General features: G+C 41.7%; 1 protein-coding gene and 1 long non-coding RNA gene across 3 annotated transcripts in view; one reads left to right on the top strand and one right to left on the bottom strand.

Moving 5' to 3' along the window:
* Positions 1-9067, top strand: part of LOC135222790 (uncharacterized) — a 79807-nt gene extending 70740 nt beyond the window's left edge. For both annotated transcript variants that reach the window (XM_064261076.1, XM_064261075.1), the window contains exon 10: positions 1023-9067. In XM_064261076.1, coding sequence (XP_064117146.1) covers positions 1023-1607 — 585 coding nt within the window. In that variant the 3' untranslated portion in view covers positions 1608-9067. The remainder of the gene's footprint in view (positions 1-1022) is intronic.
* LOC135222791 (uncharacterized) overlaps positions 1-22305 on the bottom strand; it is a 128829-nt gene that overhangs the window by 80359 nt on the left and 26165 nt on the right. The gene's annotated exons all lie outside the window — the stretch shown is intronic.

The following is a 22305-nucleotide window of genomic DNA, read 5'->3' as shown; positions in this document are numbered from 1 at the left end:
AGATTTCGATCAAACTCTCGAGCGCCTTTTCCTCTCTGATCCTTCGTCTGTTCCTTCTTCTCTTATCTCTCTCTGATGATCTCTGCTGGTCTCTCACCGATGATCTCTGCTTTCTCCTGCTTCGTCAGTCGTATTTATACGGCAATCTGGGGGCGGGGCCTACCAGCGAACATCACAGACTCGATTTAGAAGAATCTTGAAGAAATATTGCATCAGAAATCGCGGCGTTTCTCACGACACGTCGGCGCCTGTTGTGTTCCACAACACGCCTGGCGATTCTAGAACAACCATGAGAACAGGCACCTCCAACAAGTGCGCGAATGCCTCCTGCTGCAGACCTTCTCGAAGAAGATGCATTTTCATTTCCTTTAACTTATCATTCATCGCTATGAAGCGATTACCATGACAGGCGGGGGTTCCATTCTCGGGGTGCTGATAAGCAAAAACCGCCATTAACCGAAACTCAGTGATTCATGGTGCTTATGGCGCCGTTACCTGCTTTAATGGTACCTCTGTTTAGGTACGTTATGGTGCCATAACTCTATTATCAGTGCCATAACAGGAACTTGGGGGCGTTATGGCACTATAAATCACTGATTCTATGGCGCTAGTCAAGCACCATAAAACCAGATTGCCATTAACTGAGTCCACAAATAACCGGGAACTGCCTATACTACCTTTGGGGCTAGAGATTTCCATTTATCAAATAATAAACTTATTAACTAATACAATTTTAATAGTAAAAAAGAGCACTGCATATATACATATTCATAAACAAAATTTGTAATGTCACCAGAACTACCCCAGCATATATAAAAGTCCTCAACTATTTTCATTATTGTTGTTCTAGCCAGAGTAAAAATTCTTATTTTATAAGTAAAAATATCACAAAACTAGTAGACAAACAAAAAAAGTCCTGAAGAACTTAGCCTACATAGCAAAGGCCATGACCAGTTTGCAATAAGTTATCAGTGTCTTAACTGTTTGTACTATTTTAATCACTTTCCTTAATATCATTTCAGGCTTCAGAGGATACTCTTCGGGCTCAGGGGATCAATATTAGTGGACCGGTGCTGTCCAGTGATTCTTCTCCAAGTGAGCAAAATCTCATTTTACATGGTTCTCAACGTCCAGACCTTGACATCATAGAAGAGGAGAAATTCATAAATGATGAAACTGGTGACACAAGCCCTGAAGATTCTCATACAGAAAATTTGAACAATTTGTATACTAATGATGTGAAAAATTACCCCGACAAAGATTCTACCCATGACAGTTCAGCTGAAGTTGATAACCCTGAAGCGAGTGCTACTGATCAAAAGCAAGAACCTGATACAAATGCTGTATTTTTCCTAGATATTGACTCCCCATCATCATGTGGAACTGACAAAGATCCACCAGCAATGCTGGAAGGTGACTTTTTTAATGCATTGGAGTTAAATGAAGATGATCAGAAAAATTTAAATGATGGTTCAAGGCAAGAGGATGCTCCAGAAAAGGCCAATGAAAGTGACATTGTATCAACATCATCCTCTGATGATAACATAGATGCATCCATGAACATTGAGGGCTTTGTACCTCTAAAAGATTTCGGACCCCAAAATTAAAAGATCTTACAAGTTGCCATAGTTTCTGAAAAGAACCGTTTGATGAAGAATCTGTCTAAAAACCGTTTGCAGTCTTGTTAGAAACTGATTTTATCATAGTGGCTCATAGCTGCATGGAAAGTGCACGTACAGTATATTACCCTCCTAGACATTAGACAATTGTTAAATATTTTGAAAAGATATTACTATTGTTTGAGATGGAGTACAAGACACCCCCATTTTAGTAAGGCAAATTCAAGAGAAAAGTTTAAGTGCATTTATGCAGCATGTAACATTGTTGGCAAGATGGCAGTATACTATTACAAAACATTAACTACAGCAAAAACATAAAAGAACCTTAGTTTTGCAGACAAATTTATCATACATATGGCAAAACTCAAGCTAGCAGTACAACTGAACAAGTGTGTTCAGCTCCTGAATGCACTTGCCATATGTAAATGCACCCATACCACTGTATAACAGTCGTGCTTCTCTGCAACCTTAATGTTATGTTTACAGAGTTAGTGTTTCAACATTTATTTCCTTTCCATTGTGGGTGTCTTTTGTAGTTTCCAACTAGTTATTGATAGGAGTGTGTTGAGGCATATTTAGGTATGATGCAGGGTCAGCTGGTACTGCCTAAAGTCACTGGTACTTTGTTAATGATAAATTCTATCTCAGTAATAGGAGTACTAATGATAAATAATAAAGGTAATAATAATGTCATTTAAATAAATCATATTATGGATTAGGGATAGGTGGTACTGACTATATGGGATAAAATTAGCCTACAGCAGTGACCATCAGGGCTAACATTAGCCCAAGGAGGTCTCACTTTTGCATTTAAGACCTAGGTGTGACTTTTATGCCTTCTTTGGAAAATTATAAATACTTAATTTAAGATTTATTTTTTGAATACTTACCCTTCCATTATAAGGCTTTACCTTTCACACTAGTGATGGTATGACATAGTAGAATTCAAAAGGCTCTTCCTATTTCTTGAACAAGTCTATAGCCATCCATTTTCCCCACACTCCACCAGGGGACCTATAGGTCCCAACACTGGTTGGCAGACAGTATTCTTTGGAGTACAGTACTTTGAACGTGGGGAGAATGGGAGTCAGTACTTATATGATATAAAGGTAAGTAGTACAGTCAAACCTTGACTTATGAGTGAACCAACATACAAGTTTTCTGAGATATGAGCCGGCACACTGGCGATTTTTGCTTTAAGAAGTAAGCCGAGATTTGAACTACGACCCAGTGAGCCCAGGAGACACCATCTCCCACAGTCAGCACTGAGCTGCCTGAGCCAAGCAATCTCTTCCAGTTCATGTGGTTACCTTGCCACGTGAGCATCTCTGCAGCATCTCATAGCATTTCTTGGTTTGTTTTCTCACTGTGTCCCATTAATTTTGGAACATTTCTTAGTTTTCACCTATGGGTCCTAGGAAAATGTCAAGACCAGTTCTGAGAAGAAGAAAAGGCCAATTACCTTAGACATGAAGCATGAATTAATAGAAAACCATGATCAAGGTGTGCATGTTATGGACTTGGTAAGGCAGTACAACTGGACTACTTCTACAATCTGTACCAATTTGAAGCAGAAGGAGTTGATAAAGGCTATAACACCAGCCAAGTGCATTAGGATTATCTCAAAGTTTTGGACCTCTGCCCATGAAGAGATGGAGAAGTTGTTACTGAATAAGAAGCAGCTTGCAGGAGATACCATGACGGAGAGCATCATCTGTGAGAAGGCATGAGACATCTAAGTGGATCTGGCACGGAAGATACCAGGGACATCGATGGACAAGGCATCAGAAGTGTCATTGAAAGCCAGTTAGTGTTGGTTTGATACTAATTTTAAAAAGAGGACCAGCATTCACTCTATCATCAGACATCGTGGCAGCAAGCTCCTATATGAAGGCAGCTGAGGACCTTATTCAAAGTTTTGCTGAACAGGTAGAAGCCGAAGGATGTGTCACTCAGCAAGTCTTCAACTGTGACAAAACAGGCCTCTTCTGGAAAAAGATGCTGAGGAGGACCTATATAACAGCAGAGAAGAACTTGCCAGGCCAAAAACCTTTGAAGGATAGGCCAACTCTTGCACCGTGCGCAAATGCGAGTGGTGACTGCAAAGTTAAGCCGCTACTTGTACATCACTTGGAAAACCCCAGAGCTTTTAAGTCTCATAAGATAACCAAAGAAAATCTACAGGTTATGCAGAGAGCAAACTCAAAGGAATTGGTCACTAAGGATATCTTCGTCCAGTATGTAAACATCATCATTGGTACTACAATCAAGAGTTACCTCACCACAAATAACTTACCCCTGAAAAGCCCTTCTTATCCTCGGCAATGCTCCCACACACACCTCAAAGATGACATCTGAGAAGAATTAAAGTTTTTTGAGGTCCTCTTCCTTCCACTCAACACCACCCCTATCCTGTAGTCCATGGACCAACAGGTGATTTAATTTTTTAAATGTCTATCCACAAAGCACCTGTTCAGGCAGTGCTGCAAGGTTACAGAGTCCACAAACCTCACCCTTCAAGAGTTCTGGAAGGATCACTAAAACATGGTGACCTGCCTCAAAATTATCGACATGGCTTGGCAAGGTGTTACAAAGATTACCTTCAACTCTGAATGGAAGAAAAGCCCTTCAGGACTTTGAAGGACTCAAACCTGAAGAGCTATTGGTGGAAAATATTGTATCTGTCAGGAAGTCCATAAGCCTGGAAGTGGATGAAGATGATGTTGACGACCTCAATGAGGAGCATGAGGAGCTTACAATGAAGGAATTAAAGGAGCTACAGCAGCAGCAGTGTATGGAAGCTTTGGAGGAGGAGGAGGAGCAAGTGCTGGAGGTGGCTGTTACAACTGAGATTAAGGAAGTGTTGGGATGTGTGTTTATTGAAAAGAAACACCATGAAAAATCTGCAACAGGTCGTGTGTCGGAGCTGTTTAACGACACTCGCCTAACTCATTTTTGGAAAATTTTGAAAGACAGGAAGAAACAAACGTCCTTGAACAGCCTATTAGTGAAATGCCCCGCACGTGAAAGCGAGGAAAGTGCGGCAGGCTAAAGACAGTGAAGAAGATTAAAAATTTTAAAAAATGAAAGTGTAGCAATTAAGTTTAGCAATTTAGTGTAGCATAGTGTGTAAGTTAAATATAGCAATGTAGCATTAAGTGTCTAGTAAGTAAGTTAAGTTAGTTTAGTTCAGTTTAGTATATCTTAGTTTTACCAGACCACTGAGCTGATTAACAGCTCTCCTAGGGCTGGCCCGAAGGATTAGATATTTTTTTTATGTGGCTAGGAACCAATTGGTCACCTAGCAACGGGACCTACAGCTTATTGTGGGATCCGAACCACATTATATCGAAAAATTAATTTCTAATCACCAGAAATACATTCCTCTAATTCCACGTTGGCCGCTCCAAGAATCGAACTTCAGACCACCGGATTGGTAGCTGAGCGCGAAAGCCACTTGTCCAATGAGGAACTAGTTAAGTTAGTGATAGACCACAACACTGTAGGGGCTCTTGATATGGACAGAATTGGGGAATTGATGGGGAAATATTTGGAGGTTATATTAAATGGAACATCACAATTTTTAAAAGTAAGTTGTATTTTTCCTAACTATAAAAACCTGAGGTCCTGTACATTAGGAATTAATTTTCAGAGTAGGCTGGAATACAGCCATTAAATTCTTGAACAAGGTGGTTAGGCAGTAACTACTGTCTGGTAGGCGGGTAGGCCTACTTGCCCGAATGTAAACACTCCTATTTGCCTTTCAGCCTACGTTTCAGATTGAGGGGTGGTATGAGGTGGGCATTAATGTAAAGGACCTCAGGTTTGTATAATTAGGAAAATTACAATTTACTTTAAAATATTGTGATTTGTTCCTAGACAATATACAAATCCTTGGTCATTTACATTAGGAAGACTCACTGATTGGTAGGAGGAATGTGAGTGAGCCTCTAAAACTGATTGGAGTTCAGCACACCTGGGCTATTCCTCCTTGTCCTCTTGAAGGAGCCGGGTAAGCAAACACAACTTGTGAGCATCCACCAACGTACAAGGAAAAGAGGTTCCAAGGACCTGCGGGCAGACCCGAAAGAAGAAATTTATAAATGCAGTCATGATGAGACCGTATCTATCTTCTGGTTTGGCATATACTTCAGAGTGATGAAAAGTACCAAGCCACTGGCACTGCTCATGATCTGAGAGAGCGAACAGTGGACGTATCCAACTGCAGAGGAGTTCCTCATGATCTCATAGGACTCGGAGGAAGACATGTTATTAGACACTTCTGCATTGCAAGTCAGCAGCGGATAAAGGTATTGACACTCAATGAAGGGTGTTGATTCTTAGTAAGTACAGCAACACACCAATAGGACAAAGTAATGACTGATTTGGATCAACCAATACAAAGTCCAAAGTGAAGGAGATCATGAAGGATTCGGACTCATCAACAGATGCTGAATAATTGCGCACCCGAGACAAGCCAAGACATAATGGGCCTTTGGAAGGGTGATGTTGAGAACGAACCATGCAAATCATCTATCTTCTTCGCCAAGGATGTTGAGAGACGAGATGATGATTCTCGCAAGGTATATGCACATTAGAAGAGAGTCAAATGCCTTCTAAAGAACGAAGTCCCTGTGATGGCAGTAGTTAAATCTCAACTAAAAAGAAATATTACTACTTAGTGAAAGAATAAGGTGAATTTGGACCTATGTCTTCACCGTTGAAGCAGAGAGAAGTGAACTCTCATGATTCTGATCATAGAAAAAGTCCCGTCAATGACACCAACCAGTGAAGACAGCTCTAATCCCTGGTGCTTTACAGAGGACTGAAAAAGTTATTCCACTATTACATTGCTACTCGACGAGAAAGTTGGTGCTTGCAATGAAGGTGAAGAGTCTTTCAGTAATGAAAACACAGGGATTGTACTGCACAAAGAACTTTTCTATCTACTCTGGAAGCAGGGCTAGTCAGGCGGGGAACAGGCGAAGTCTTCCATTACTCATTTCAATTCGGGGTGAACAAAGAATAATTGAACACCTTACGAATTAGACAATGTATAATAGAAGACAAAACTCAAATTGTCTGAAGAAAATTATTCTGCATCATTGCAGCAGCCGATGGGGCAGGTGCGATGGAAACAAAGATTAGTACAGACTTCTGTACTTATATCGTGGCCTCTCATTCACCACCTCTTTGTCACTCGCTTCTAATCCAAGTACACTACTATGAGATTCACAGCTGGTGTCCCTGTGTTTTTCCAGAACAAAATTTTATCAATGTACCTGACAAAAATGACACTTGTCACGGCGTATCTTACATCCCTACCTAATTTTCAACTGTATTCTGTAATACAAAAGTTGCATAATTCTGATAATTATATGAGTACCACAGACTTCTTGTAGACATTGCCATCAAACTCAGAGGAATGTCTTTTGAAGATATAATGACGAACCTTATGACGTCATTAACTTACCTCCTTCTTGTTGGATAATTGGCTATTCGTGAAAAAGTCTCCACCTCTGGCAACAATGAAATACAACCAATACTCCTTGTTTACACTTTGTAGTAGTAGTAGTAGAATATAGGATTTATTCCAAGAGGTCGAGTGCTAGAATCCTTGAAGAAAAGGGTTTCCACAAGTAATCCGAGGAATTACTGTCTATCACTATTTCTCCTTTGAAAAATTGTGATTAAAAACCCATTAACAAAGTGAAGAAAACTTTGGCATTCGTTGTAACTCCTTTGATATATTTCCTATTATGATAGTGACAATCATTTTAATAAATAGAAAATTGCATATGATTAGATTGGATTATAGATTTAGACTTCCAGCCAAGCACTGGGGCAGCAAAGGTCATTCAGGGATGTATCATAACCCATGACATTTTTTTTGGCAAAGCAAGTTTTCATGTTGTTCCGCAAGTTATATTTTACTAAGAAATCAACAACTATTGCTTTATAGAGTATATATACTTATCTTTCTGCACCTTATGTAAGTCAACAAATGACGAAAACTTGGTAGCCTTGGATGTCCGGGTGTTTTACCTGTTCAAGCGTACATAGGGTTTGCCACGGGCCTCCTCACTTCTAAACAATTGTGCAAGTAGAATTACAAAAGCTGTCCTGCAACCATTGGGAAATTGACTTATCATAGCCACCATTCTTGAAGCCTTGACAAGGTACGAATATTCATTCAGAATTTCAGACAGCAATTTGGGAGGAGTCATGACGTCATATGTCGACATCACATATAACTTTGGACCTATACATTAGTGTTCCGCCACGGGCTTCATCTACTTTATTTTACTCTTATGAATATGGTTTCTTCTAATATAAGTAATAAAGAATGCTGTCGAAAATTAGGTAGGGATGTAAAGTATACTATTTCTAAGTAATATCTTTGTCAAATGCACAGAAAAAAGTTATTCCAGAAAAACACCAGGACAATGGCTCTGAATCTCGTAGTAAGACTCACCCAGCCTTGGTTCTGAATCATTTACACAAACCTCATTCAAACTCTGGAGACTTACGCCTGCTCCAACCTCACTAACACCTGACATAGCTTCTATCATCTCTATACTCTCGCGTAACTCTGCTAGGCTCTGACTTACACTTTTTCAACACTTTCACTCAAAGGAAACTTACACACACTGTAAGTATCATCTTTCCCATGACTAAGTGTTGTTCCCAATCTATTAAAATCTTGTGTATTCTTGTCCACATTCTTTGTACTTTCCAAGTTCACTCCTTTCACATTCTTCTCAAATCCCTCAAAATCAATTTCACCCTCATTCACACTACCACCACACACCACATGGGTATTTTCACTCCTCACGCTTGCTGACTTCTCAAACTCCTCAAAATCAAACAACCCTTCCCTTGTACTCTCTCCAAACGACCTAGTAAACATACCCTTACTTTTTCTACTTCTTTTTCCTTTAGGCTGTCTCTTTCATTCCACCAACACTAGCTGTTCATCTCCCCAATTTATATCTTCTGTTGTTTAATTCTACCATTCCTTCTCCTCCTTAACATCTTCCTAATTGAATATTCCAGTATGTATTTTTCTGGTTCTTTCCATTTTCTCAACTGATTATAGTGTTCTTATTACCTTTACATTTCCTTCTTCCTTCCTGTGTTCTAACATAATTCAAGCCATTTGACCACACTGTTTTCACTTGCATGTGTTCGATGAAGGAAACACCAAGATATTAAAAGTAGGTTCTTAATGTCTAAGTGAAGCAACAAATAACAGTGGTGCAAATTACGTGCAAGCCAGGAATGAAGAGCGGTGCTGTACTGGTGAAAGATTACTGCCAGATAAGCAAGGCTTGGTCATTATTATTGTACGATACATATAAAAATGACATAATTTAATACATTAAAGAGGTATATAAAAGGCCATGATATATGAATGTAATGCATATATATTAAAGGTTCATAAATTGTACTGAATGTGTCTTTCATTTACCTACACCTCCCTCCTCCTCATAGTACACTCTCGAGGGGACTCTTTTTCTGTGAGCCTTTGAGAACAAAGGAAGATAATGGGGGAATATCAACTAAGGAGCCACAGGGGAAAGAGGGGATGGGTCAACACTAGACTAGGGGATGGAACTGGGCGAAGGAACCGATGGTTTTGCCACCAGACACGACCACTAGGGAGACAAATTTCATGATCCCTTGACATACCAAAACTCATGACTACCCCCAACCTTTGTCCCAGTAGTGAGATGTTGGATCTTGGATCCAAACATGGTGTCTAATAGTCAACCTGGGTAGGGGGCAGGCATGCTGATCATACTGGGTCTTAACCTGCTCAGCATGGGTGGCAGCACAGTTGTCACAGTCCTTAGTCTTGACCTGCCACTCCTTTGAAAAGAACTGGGTGTGGAGGGATGCATGATTTAAGAGGTTGGCCATACAGGATCTGGGTGAGGGAATGGCCTGTGAAATTGGGAGTATTCCGGAGCTCTAAGAGACCTCAATCAAACTCTTCGCAATCAATGTTGCCAGAGGGTACCATTGTCAGGATGAGATGCTTGATCAACTTCACAGCAACTTCGGCATGACTGTTCGATTGTGGATTATATGGGAAAGTCACCATATGATGAACTCCCCATCACTCCATAAACTCTCGGTAGTCAGTGCTGGTGAACCGTGGTCCTCCATCAGTCCTGAAGCAGAGAGGCACACCAACTTTCAGGAAGTAGTGGCAGATGATCCTGATTATGTTAGAAGCAGTAGTATCACCTTTGCATGGGACAACGACTGTGACGAAGAAAGCTTTTCCTGCAATAATAAAGAAATCTGCTGAAACAGACTCAAAGGTCCTTGTGGGGTTGTCACCATTCATTAATGGTTCCTGCTGCTGGGTTGGCTGCAATACCTGGCATGACTCACAAGTTCCAATTGTGTTGACAATGTCCGAGTTGATACCAGGACAGAGGACAGCCTGTCTTGCCCGGCACTTAGTAGGTTCCACACCCCTATGACTGTCATGTAGGCAGACAAAGTGTAGTGGCGGAGGGCTGCAGGAACTATAATTATTGCTCCATACAAGGCAAGATTACCATCAGCATAGAGTTCATCCCTGTTGAAGGGGAATCCTGAAGTGACACATGTGAGTGTAGACAGGGTCTGCTCTTGCTGCGTTTCATAGATCCTGAGGAGCCCTGTCAGCATCTTGAGCTGGAGACTTTTCTGAAGAGGTGACGGTGTACACAGGCATGACTGTTCAGAGATAGGTAGTAGAAGGGGTACCTGCGATATAGGCCTCTGGTGCAGGGTGGCTAACTGGGGCTCAAGACAAAGTATCAGGAATGTTCAGAGACTTGCCAGCAAGCCACACAGCTGTGAATAAGTAGGGCAAAATTTTCTCCTTCAGACACTGGAGGTGAGGATTCTCGATGGCATCCAGTGAGTAACGATTCAAGATAGGTATCAGAGGGCGGTGATTCATCATCAATATATAATTCTGCAGGCCAGCGAGATACAGCCTACATTTTCACAATGCCCAGACCACAGCCAGCATCTCGAGCTCAATAGTGACATATCAGTTGTGCGTCGGTAAGGAATTGAGAGCCACGCTGAACTAAGTGCAGGTGTCCAATACCATGGTCCTGCAGAAGGGCATATCCAATACCATTAATGCTTGAGGTATCTGTCTGGAGGACAACAGGCAGGTCTGGGTTGAAGGCAGCAAGAATATGTGGACAAAGGTGCGCTGACTTGATGCATCAAAAGGCCTCATCATGATCAGGAGTCCAAACAAATGTTCTCTTGGTGCTTATCCGAGGGTGTAGAGGCTGGTCTTGTAGCAGCAATGTCAGGGGTGAATTCTACCAATTAGTTGACCACGCCCATGAATGATCTAAAGTCAGTCAGGTTAGCCAGAGTCAGGAAATCCCTAGTGGCACAGACTTTCTTAATCTGCCAAAATGCCCTCTCCTGAGAGTGTATATCTGCAGAAGTTGACAGTAGGTGCGGCAACCACAAACTTGTCTTTGTTGAGGGTAGTCCCAAACTTGCAGCACCTGGTGAACATCTCGTGGATATGGTAAAGGTGTGACTGGCAATCCCTGTCATGGAGAAGGATGTCACTGAAGATGCACAAAGTTCTTGACTCCTTGAAAGGCAATATCACCTTGCAGACAGAATGCATCTCTGGTAGCTGCATAGCCCATCGGTCCTCTGCAGTGTTTGAACCAACAATACAGTGTAATAAAGGTAGTCAAATGCTGATCCTCTCTGGCACGTTCCATTTGCCAGTACCCACAGAGGGCATCAGCTGTTGTGAAAAAACCAACCCTTCAGGTCTACACTATGAATAGTGATGGAGGGTGTAGGTGAAGGATGGCGGGGCAGAAAATTTGGCTATTCAGCTTGGAGAGGTCAACAGTGATGCGTACTCCTGTGATGTTCTTGGCAACGACAGCAAGAGGGTGACACCATCCAGAAGGGTCATCTCCAGCAGGTTTAATTATTCCCTGGGATATCATAGAGTCAAGCTCTTCCTTGACCTGTCCTTGACCAGGTCCCTGAAGGCAAGGGGAATCTGTCTTCGGGTGTGAATGGCAAAGGGCACTGCACCATCCTTGAGATGAATCCTCATGGGAAACCAACCATGAGTTTGAGAGACGCTGACTTCAAGCCTTCTTTAGAAACCAGCACATTGAAATTTCTTGGAGGAAATATTCCTTGGCAGCTGAAGGCAATGTGGTGCTGAAATAGGTAGCTCGTTGCATCTACTGACATGTCTAACTTCAACAATGGGCTTAGGAAAATTGGAGATATTATGGCCAACTCTCTTGGCGATGTGCATAAGACAGAAGTGGAGTCAGGACATTCTCATGGACACGAACTCTAGCAGAACAAGACTGCTTGCCTAAGGTGAGAGTAGCCTGGAACATGCCCAGAGCCGGCACCATTTTGGACCCATTTGCAGTAAAAGCTGTAGTCAGTGGAAGAGGTTGAAGGCTGCTCCTGGGATGCCTAAACTCTTTAGGGGTCACTGGCCAATAACAGTGACATCCACACCTGTGTCTGGTAACATTTGTTAATGAGAGCAAATATCGCCATGTGACAGAAGGACACAGATGGGCTGGGGTGTCTTGGGGGCTGTGGAAGAAGGGTATCCTAAATGGCGACAGCTGTTCTAACACATCTCAGGTCTTGCTGGAGCTGGAGTGGCTAGCACTTGCTCAGAGATCCATCCTGGTGGCTCCTCTTCTTCTCCCTGCAGCACTTATCAAAGTGTCTGATGCGGTGGCAAAGGCAGCACTGGACTTTTTGCTGGCATGACATTTAATTGTCCTGGACCAGTGATTGAGGCAGGCACAGCCTGAGGTACTGCTAGTAGCAGGGCAACCATTAGGGCCATGCTGTTGAGCACAGAACTGTCATAAAGTAGCTAGTGCCAAAGTCGGTTCTGAAGGTGAGGTTTCACTTGCCCTTTCCTTCTTACCCTTTTTGTAGGCAGAAATGGCGCACAACTGGTTAGGAGGGGCACGTTTGGCAGAAGTTACATTCTTAGCTACTTCATATGACCAACAGGTCGTGATGACATCTTGCAATGAGGAGGCAATGTCCAAGGAAATTATTTTCTGCTCCAACTCTGCATCTTGGATGTCCATCAAAATTATCATTTTCAGCTGGTTCTCCTTGCATACAGCTGCATCCCCTGGGTATAAATAGATTTCCTCTGCAATGCGTCAAAGCCTTATGTAGAAACCTGCAAAAGATTCTCCCTCCATCTGTTTGCAACTAAGCAATTCCCCACGGTGAAGAACCTCATTGTGCAAACCCTTTATGCGAGACTGCAGTGCATCCAACACTTCGTCTACAGACTTATCTATGGAGGATGAGATTTGTAAGGTGTGCTCCAACATGCATTGAGTTTCAAGGGCCAAGCACATTCACAACTGGATCATTTGTTTTTCCCTAGGAAGCTTGAAAAGATCAATCATAATAGCATAATCATCCCACCGGCGTCTACATTCCCTAAACACTTGGAATGTTGCATCCGCCTTAAGCGGGGGGAGCATTTGCGCCATTGCTTTTCGTGGTGGGGGAAGAGAAGGTTGACTGGTGGAAGAAGTACCCATCTCTGTACATGGTGTGGGTCTTTCTGAGTGGAAAGGTTGGGCAGACGAGAGCTCCTGGATAAGGGCCATAAAACTTGCATTTTCCTCATCTCTGCACATATTTTCCTCCAATCTGAGTAACTCCTTCTGTGCTCTTCTGTCTTCTTCACATCTTGTTCTCTTATTCGAGACTCCTCTAAATACTTGATAAGTTGAAGGAAATTTGTTCCAGTTGGTTGGGTGGTGGGGAAGGGCTGGTAGAGAGGGTAAAGGAGTGGTGGATGGGGAGGAAGGTGGTGTCATCCTGGCAAACTCCTCTCCCATGGTGTTCCCACTGTGGGTGAACGTTCCCACACTACTGGCTTTTAGCAATCCTTGGTCTGTGGAGTCTTTTGGTTGACCTTCAAAGTCTTCTAGCTCATCCATTACATGCAATGTGCAATGAATGACACGTTAAAATATTAAAACGATTCCTCCTTTTAAAATAGCAGTTTAAATAAGCATTACTGGAGTCTGCTCTGCATAGCGATGGAGGGACAGTCAGTAACCCAGAAGCAATGAAAGGGACCGGATGCATGGGCTACGCTCTCACTTAGGGCAGCAAGGGTTTTGCATGTTGCAATAGTTATGTGAAATGCACAAAAGGTACTCTAGAATGGCAAAGACACTTTGTACAACACTTCACTCATTAACCACTGATCACTATACACTTGCAACACAATAAATCCACAATGGCATGTTGGGTGAAGGCAGCAAACAGATGATAGTGTCAATGATTAATGACATGGGAAGACATACTTGCATAAAAATCCTCTTGAATAAAAACCTCACTGACACTTCAGTTCATGGTGCCATGTGTGTGTTTGATGTGGTATCCTTATCACTAAAGGTTAGGGATGAAAGAAACAGAGATATCAAAAGTAGGTTCTTAATGTCCAAGTGAAGTAACAATTCAGTGGTGAAAATTACATGCAAGCAAGGAATGAAGAGCGGTGCCATACTGGTGAAACATTACTGCGAGGCAGGCGAGGTTTGGTCATTACATATAATACATGATACATATAATGACACATTAAGGAGGTATATAAAAGGACATGAAATATGAAAGAATGTATTGCATTTATATAAAGGTTCATAATTATTGTGTTGAATGGGTCTTTCATTTACCTACATGCATCTTACTCACTGTCAATCTTCCTTTCTCAACCACTTCCTTCAACACTATCTCCTATTCTGAAACTCTCAAAACTTTCATTAACCTGCCTCCACACATCCCACTCTTCTTCATTCATATCCAACCTTGCCCTCACATACCCTTCATAATTCATTGCATTTTCACTCGGAGGTATGCCAGTGCTTTTATGTACTGACCCATTATACATCACTACCATTCTTCCTACCAACAAATCCCATTCTTTCTCTATCAATCAACATTTATAACATTTCTCTCAGAGTCCTCATAGTTCGTTCCGCCAACCCATTCGCACTTGGCATGTATAGAATTGTTACTATATGCTTGATACGCTACTCTCTCAACATATTGCTCCAAAGATTTACCAACAAACTCCAGCCCATTATCACTCAACATTCTTATTGGCATACTTATACACACACAGGCAAAAAGACCGGACTGACCACTCTTGCAATGTTTTCACTAGTCTTATTCTTCATCGCTGCACAACTTACAAACTTACTCTTATGATCTACCATAACGACCACGGATACATTTCCTCTTGCAGTTACCGTCAAAGTTACACAATTAATTGCCACTAACTCAAACGGTTCTTTCATACTTCAAAACAGGTGGGCTAGCATACAGTCTGATATTATTTCTCATGGACTAACATGCTCATTCCTACTGCTCCACTCATTGAGAATACTGGAACATACATCAACTCTCCCATCCTTTCTCTTGAGAAATACACCACTCCTTCACACAACACAACTCTCTCATCAAACCGTATCCATTTACTTAACAACAAAGGCCATCTTCTTCCAGGTACTGCCTCTCTAATACAGTTAGCAATTCACTCTCACTCCTGTCCAACTGCACTATATCCTTCTACTCACTCAAGACACTTGTCAATCGCTCCCACAAACCAGGCCTTATTTACTGCCTCACTTTGAATTTTTCCTATCACAAAGTCATCTTTCAACAGATCTCCTTTCCAAACATCTACTATCAATCCATTCTTCCTAAAAAAAAATCCATCACAAACAGGGAACAATATGGTATTTGCTCATCTCCCAGTACCACAAAACTCACTTCAACTTCACCTTCAACCTCAATTCTTCCCATCTAACCGATCTTCCTGCTATACATCTTACTGACACATTAACCTCTCTCCTTTTAATGTTCCGAATCACTCTCTCAACATCCCTAATCACATGTGCACTCGCCAACGATATTTGTGCTACCGTTGCAACCTAACCACAGTACTGTCCCCCACTGATATCTACTCTCACATTGTAATTTCTCTTGTATACACACTGATACTTTTCTCTTCCACTTCCAACAACTCTGACATTCTCTCTTCAATGTTTTCTTCCTTCTCATATAGTGTACCCCACTCAGACACTGCAACTGCAGCTCACACACTCAGGCCGATACACTATAGGTTTCTCACTGATAACATTCCTTTTACCTGGGATATTTTCTACCACAAAATCAGTCACTCAAATCCTCTACAGTTCGCACAATACTAGCATCCACTGCCTTCATTTTCTGCAGATACACTAGAGGTTGATGGTCTGTACACACCACAAACCATACAGAAATGGTTGTAAAGATTTCACACAAAATTGCAACACTGTCAATTCTCTCTCAGTAGTAGAATATTTTCACTCTGCCAAATTAAACACCTTACTGACATATGCTATCACTCCCCTTTCAATTCCATTCACTACTTGCTTTCCCATCAAACATCAGTCCATCGCATCTGTATACACTTCTAACTTACTAGTATCTGTACCATAGTCAGGGTATGCCAATTCTACATCCTTCACCATCTCCTCTCACAATTTCTCAAATACTTTCACCATCTTTTCATCCAACCTCACAACTGTACTCTTCTTACAGCCCATCCATTCTGACAACAACCTTCCATAAACTTCCTTCCAAACTTGATCAATCTCAAAATGCATGGTCCTGAGCCAAGGAAAATTTCTCACTTTCTCCACAAGCTTTTCCGCTTTTAGCACACCTGACTCACTCACCTTATGGCCCAAAAACTCCACCTCTTATATGAACCACTCACATTTACTCACCTTGACTTTCGCCCCCACTTCCTATAGCTTCTTCAACACCACCCACACCAATCTCTTCTGCTTCTCAAAGGTCTTACTCATAACCAAATGTCGTCAAGAAACACCAACACATTTTCGCCAAGAAAACCGCTCAGTAGCACATTCATTGCTCTTTGAAATGTAGCTTGGGCATTAGCCAATCCAAAACCGAGATTACAGAACTGATACTGTTTTTTCATAGTCAAGAAAGCAGTTATTGGCCTACAATCCTCCCAACTGGCATTTGATAATACCCCCTTACCAAATCCATCTTGCTAAATGCCTTCACCCCAAGCATACTGTACACAGTCAGATACCATGCACATAGGGAATCTTTCTTTCACTGTTACTTCATTTAATTTCCGATAATCAATACACATTCCTAGTCTTCCATCAGGCTTTCTTACTGGTACAATTGGACTATTCCAAGCACTCTTACTGGATTCAATTACTCCTATCCCTTCTGACTCCTCACACTGCTCTTCAATCTCTCGCATTACTATGCTGGGAAATGTCAGGGTCTCTGATAAATTAGCATGTTGTCCGTTAGTCAAATACGGAACTCCGGCAACCTAGCTGTCCCAAAGTCCTCATCACCTTGACTCAGCACACCCTTTCTTTCCCGCAACAGCTCTTGCACCTGCTCTTTCTCTTTCTCGCTCAACTTCTCATTCAATCATACCTTTTCCCTTAGCTTTTCTTTACTCCACTCTTCTGACTTTTCCCCTTCGGCCATTACATCATATCCCTTAACGCGTTTATCATTACTCCAATCGACCACACTTCTAAGCTTCTGCTTTCCAATCTGTCACCCAGATGTATGCCTCTCCACCTTTTCTTTTTCACACCACCATGCACCTGTACACACAATTTTGGGTCCTTTATATCCATAATGCTACTGAACACATGTGACTGCCTTATCTCATAGCAGGCAGAAATATCATCTAATGTGAATATTTTACCCAAACTTTCTGTGCCAACTCAAACATTGGTTCTCCACCCTACTTTCACACTCCGCACACTTTCCAAAGCCTTTGGCAATGGTACGTCCTCTATTGCAGACACCTCTACTCCAGAAACCATCTTTAAACTTACTTGTCCATCCTCCTCCACAAACAACTTGCCACTCGTTTCACTCCCCTTCTGTATCTATCATTTCATGTTGCGGGTACACTTTTACCATGTTTTTCTCTAAAAATGGGTACCCCCGTAAGACATCATATGTCTCATTCACCCTATCCACAACAAAAATCCACCTCCAGCCTTATTCATGCAACTGTAACCGATGCAACAAACCTGGCGCACACCTTTACTTCCAATCCTCCAATCCCTGCTACATATTCAGCACTTTCCTCCCTCCAGGCTATATTTTCTTTTATTTTCTCATACACCTTTCTGAAAACCACATTTCTGCTACAGCCAGTATCAATTAATGCTTTCAATAGCACTCCCCTACATTTTACTCTCACACAACCAATGATCTACTCATTCCCCAAAACAGATGTTCCCACTTACAAACCCTTCTCTCACATGCAATACATCTATCCCTTTAATACTAGAGGGCTCACCACTGCAAACCCTTTTTGCACTTAGTTTACCTTAGGTTTTGCTTTGATACAACAGACTTCCTTCACATGACCCTCCATTCCACATCCTTCACAACTGCTCAGAGGGTTCTTATATGTCCTAGCAAAATGCCCACTCATTAAACAATTTCCACAATGACTTCCAATTAATCCTACTCTCCTTCCACTAAGGCAGTCTCTCACTTCATGTCTGACCTTTCCGCACCTGAAACACTTCAACTCTTTCACTTGCAGGCAGTTCACCAACATATGTCCTCTCTTCCCACAGCTGAAACGCACACCCTTGCCCCAGTCTCACTACACCTGTAACACTCCTTATCACTACTGCTCATTCCCCTCATATTCCCACATTCACTTGCACTTTTTCTTCCTCTCCCGCACTCCTCCAACAAGGCTCGCATCATACTTAGCTCCTCACTCACCAAAATGTCCTTATATATCTTTCCATATACCACTTCAGACCCAACGTAAATCTTCTTTGGTTCATCACCACCTACTCTCAGGTCTTCTAAGAACTCTAAAACATCCTCTCAATTTAAGCTCTTCCCCAACCAACAGTTCCAATCTTTTTCCTTCTCATTCAAAATTACCCTGATTTTCTCAGTGATGGTGACCAAGAGCTTCCACATGAGGTGCTTGTTTTCCTCCATACTTTTTTCTGGCCAGTGCTTCTAGCCTAATGGCATAAAAGCCCACTTCTTCCCCAGCCTTCATTTTTGCCTTTTCATACCTATGATTATGATTTGTAGACCACTTCTTCCCCAGCCTTCATTTTTGCCTTTTCAAACTTATCATTATTTTTGTAGACCACACTCTTTTCGCCTGCCAGTCACTCTCAATTTGACTGGCTCATACTGTGGCTCACCCTCACATGTACTGTGATGGCAATAAAACACTTGGCTGCAGCTTCCCAAGCTTTACTTAACTTAAAACATTACTAGTCTGAAACAAACACAAATTCCTTCCTTAATAATCTAGTACAGTATATTTACAATGATAATAGTAAATCTTAATATCCCTTACAATGTTAGTAATCCTTACCCTATAATATTACTAATAATTACCTAACAGATATGTAGGTATGGTATATGGACCACCATTATCTTTCAGAGTCCCAGATGTAAACAAAGTGAGATAATGCTTCTTCTTGATGGGACAACACTCGTATCAAACTTGGGTTACAAAACAGAGAAGGAGAAGGAAGGAGCAAAACATAGTATATCCTCAAGTAATAATATAACACATTCTCCCCTCCTAGAATAAAACACAGAATAGGAACTGATAAAGTCTAGTCCCAGCCATAACACATAGGTGGTCTGGAAGCACGAGTAGATCTTCTTAGTTCAAGCCCAAGATCAATTGTTCATTTGTTCTTAGTGAGTTGTATCTGCTACAGCCTCCTCCTGTGACACTGGTTCTGGTGGAACCTTGATTGTTGGTTCTTTAGCAGTGTCAAGATGAATACTACGAACACTACTTGTTCCTTTATTTGACAGATGATGGGAGAGATGACCTTCAGGACAAGAAGCTAGGTCACGAACAGACATGGTAGAATCTCTCCCATTAGGGTACCTTAGATTGGCATAAGTCGGATTACTATTCACAAGCTCGACCTCATCTACCAATGGCTTTCTTATTTCGTCCAAACCTTCTCACCAATACAGGTCCAGGATCCATTAGCCATGTAGGTAAGGAGCTTCCATGACTGGAACAACGCTGGAACATAAAGAACTGCTCATGAGGGGTGGTATTCATAGACGTACACAGTGGTGATCTTAAAAGATGTAGTGCTTCTGGAAGTACGAGTTCCCATTGGCTATCAGGCAAGTTCTGGGACCTGACAGCTAGCTTGACTGCCTTATATATGATGCCATTGAATCTCTCTACCTGGCCATTCCCTGCTCGGTGATATGTAGTTGTATGGCTTGTTGCCACCCCTTTTTGCGAAAGATACGCCTTGAGATCTTTGGACATAAAAGATGCACCTTGGTCAGAGTGAATATAACCTGGCATCCCACACAAGCGAAATATCAGCTCCAGGCATCTAATTACAGTCTCAGTACTCATATTAGGACATACAAAAGCAAACCGTGAATACTTGTCAATGGCTGTAAGCATGTATGGATTACGTGAAGGTAGAGGTCCCTTGAAGTCTATACTGAGTCTCTCCATTGGTTAAGTGGCCTTTATGAGAGTACCACTGGAGGTTGGCAGTACCAAGGCTTTAACTCTGCACAAACCCTACACAAAGCTCAGGCCCTCTTGGCATCATCTATAGAAAATAGGAGGTTCTTTGATCTTAAAAAGTGCAACAGTCAGGTAACCCCAGGATGGCAAAGGCCATTATGAGGGTCAGTAAGTATAGAAGTATAGAAGGTTGAGCAGCAGGAGGCTCGGGAAAAAGCATCAGGAACGACTTTCTCCTTCCCTGGGTGATAGTGTATTGTATAGCTGTAAGCTGCAAGTTCCAACCTCCACTCATGTATCTTATTCTTTACCTTAAGACGTTTTCTATTGTCAAACATGGATGCTACAGCCTGCTGATCAGTTATTATAGTAAAATGACGCCAGGCCAGGTAGTGAATCCATCGACGCACTGCTTCTATGATAGCAGTAGCCTCTTTCTCAACAATTTGGTAGTGAAGTTCACTCCCTTGCAGTGTTCTGGATATGAAGGCAACAGGTCTACCACCCTGGTTTAAAAGGCACTTAGAGCTTTTGCATCTAGAGGAAACTTCTTTGTAGCTGCAAAGGGCTGAATTTTATTTGAAAAATCTTGAATCCATTTGGCATAATAAGCAAACATACCCAGAGTTCTCCTTAAGGATCCCAGATCTGTTGGAGATAGTTCCTGTAGTGGATGAAGTCTCAGGATCTGGTTGTATATGTCCATTCCCCACACAGTAACCTAGAACTTTTATGGAACACACTAATTTGATAGTTTTGCATGAATTTAGAGTTAACCACCTTCGTTCCACAGCCTTTAGAAAATTATCTACATTGTGATCATGCTCTTCTTGTGTAGCTCCAGCAATTGTGATATTGTCAAGCTGAGGAAAAGCACCCTGCAAACCTTCTTCTAATTTGTCCATTGCTCTCTGGAAAGCAGCTACTCCATTCGTTACTCCAAAAGGAATCCTGCAGAATTGATAGAGACCACCATTTGCCTCCAAAGCAGTGTACTTCCTGTCTGACTCTTTAATTGGTATCTGATGATTTACACTTTTCAAGTCAAATGTAGAGAACACATGGTATTTAGCAAGATTATTCACCATGGCATCAATCCTTGGTAATGGGTATCCATGCAGCTCAGTATACTGGTTAACTGTCTGTAAATAGTCAACACACATCCTCTTCTTATGCTGATCACTTGGGTTTTTCACAACTTGGACTCACCATGAAGATAAACTCAGCTCAATTATGTCCTCGTGGAGTAGCCTATTTACTTCCTTTCCTATAATGTCTTGGTCATCCTTACTGTAATGTCTGGATTTGGTAGAAATTGGTCGGCAATCAGGTGAAAAGCTATGAAAGAGTGATGGTTCCTCTAGTGCTGCAGCTTAAAGAACACAATAGTTATTACTGCTTTTCAAAGTTAATTGAGATTTATGCCCACCATATGCACATGTTACACTTAGATGCTGTCTCTGAAAATCTAGCCCAAGAATTATGTCTGCACACAGATCCCTCAGTACACCAAGATGTGTGTCAGGATAAGATTGATTATTACGTCCAAGCATGAGGTCAGCCACAACATATCTGGGAGAACTAGTATTTAAAGATTTCTGAGCCATACTAATCCCTTACTACTTGGATGCACTTTCAGTTCTAATTCGTGAGAAACTCTCTCACTTATATAACTATCAGTACTACATGAATCTATTAGGGCACTCAACTTCCTGCCTTTAACTGTTACTACAGTAGCAGCCTGTGAAGGTCCATGAGGAATACTTGTCACTGTAGTCATAATATGAGAACTAAACACTGTTGCTACGGACGCTTTTGTTGATTTGGACTGGCAAACACGAGCAAAATGTCCCTTCCTAGAACATTTATGACAGGTAGCTTCACGTGCTGGGCATGTACTTCTAGCATGATAAGGTCCTCTACAAAAGTAGCATTTGTTTCATATATTGTAGGTAGCAGCAACTGCTAACTTTTCAGAAGGGTCAGGGGAGCTTTGTATGACATCCTCTTCAGAAGACTTGAGGTTTACCACTGCAGTTGAGT

Source organism: Macrobrachium nipponense, chromosome 8 (assembly GCF_015104395.2).
Source record: "Macrobrachium nipponense isolate FS-2020 chromosome 8, ASM1510439v2, whole genome shotgun sequence".
In the NCBI taxonomy this organism is placed as follows: Eukaryota; Metazoa; Arthropoda; class Malacostraca; order Decapoda; family Palaemonidae; genus Macrobrachium; species Macrobrachium nipponense.
The sequence above is the reverse complement of the archived record's forward strand: the minus strand, read 5'-3'. Positions and strand labels throughout refer to the sequence as shown.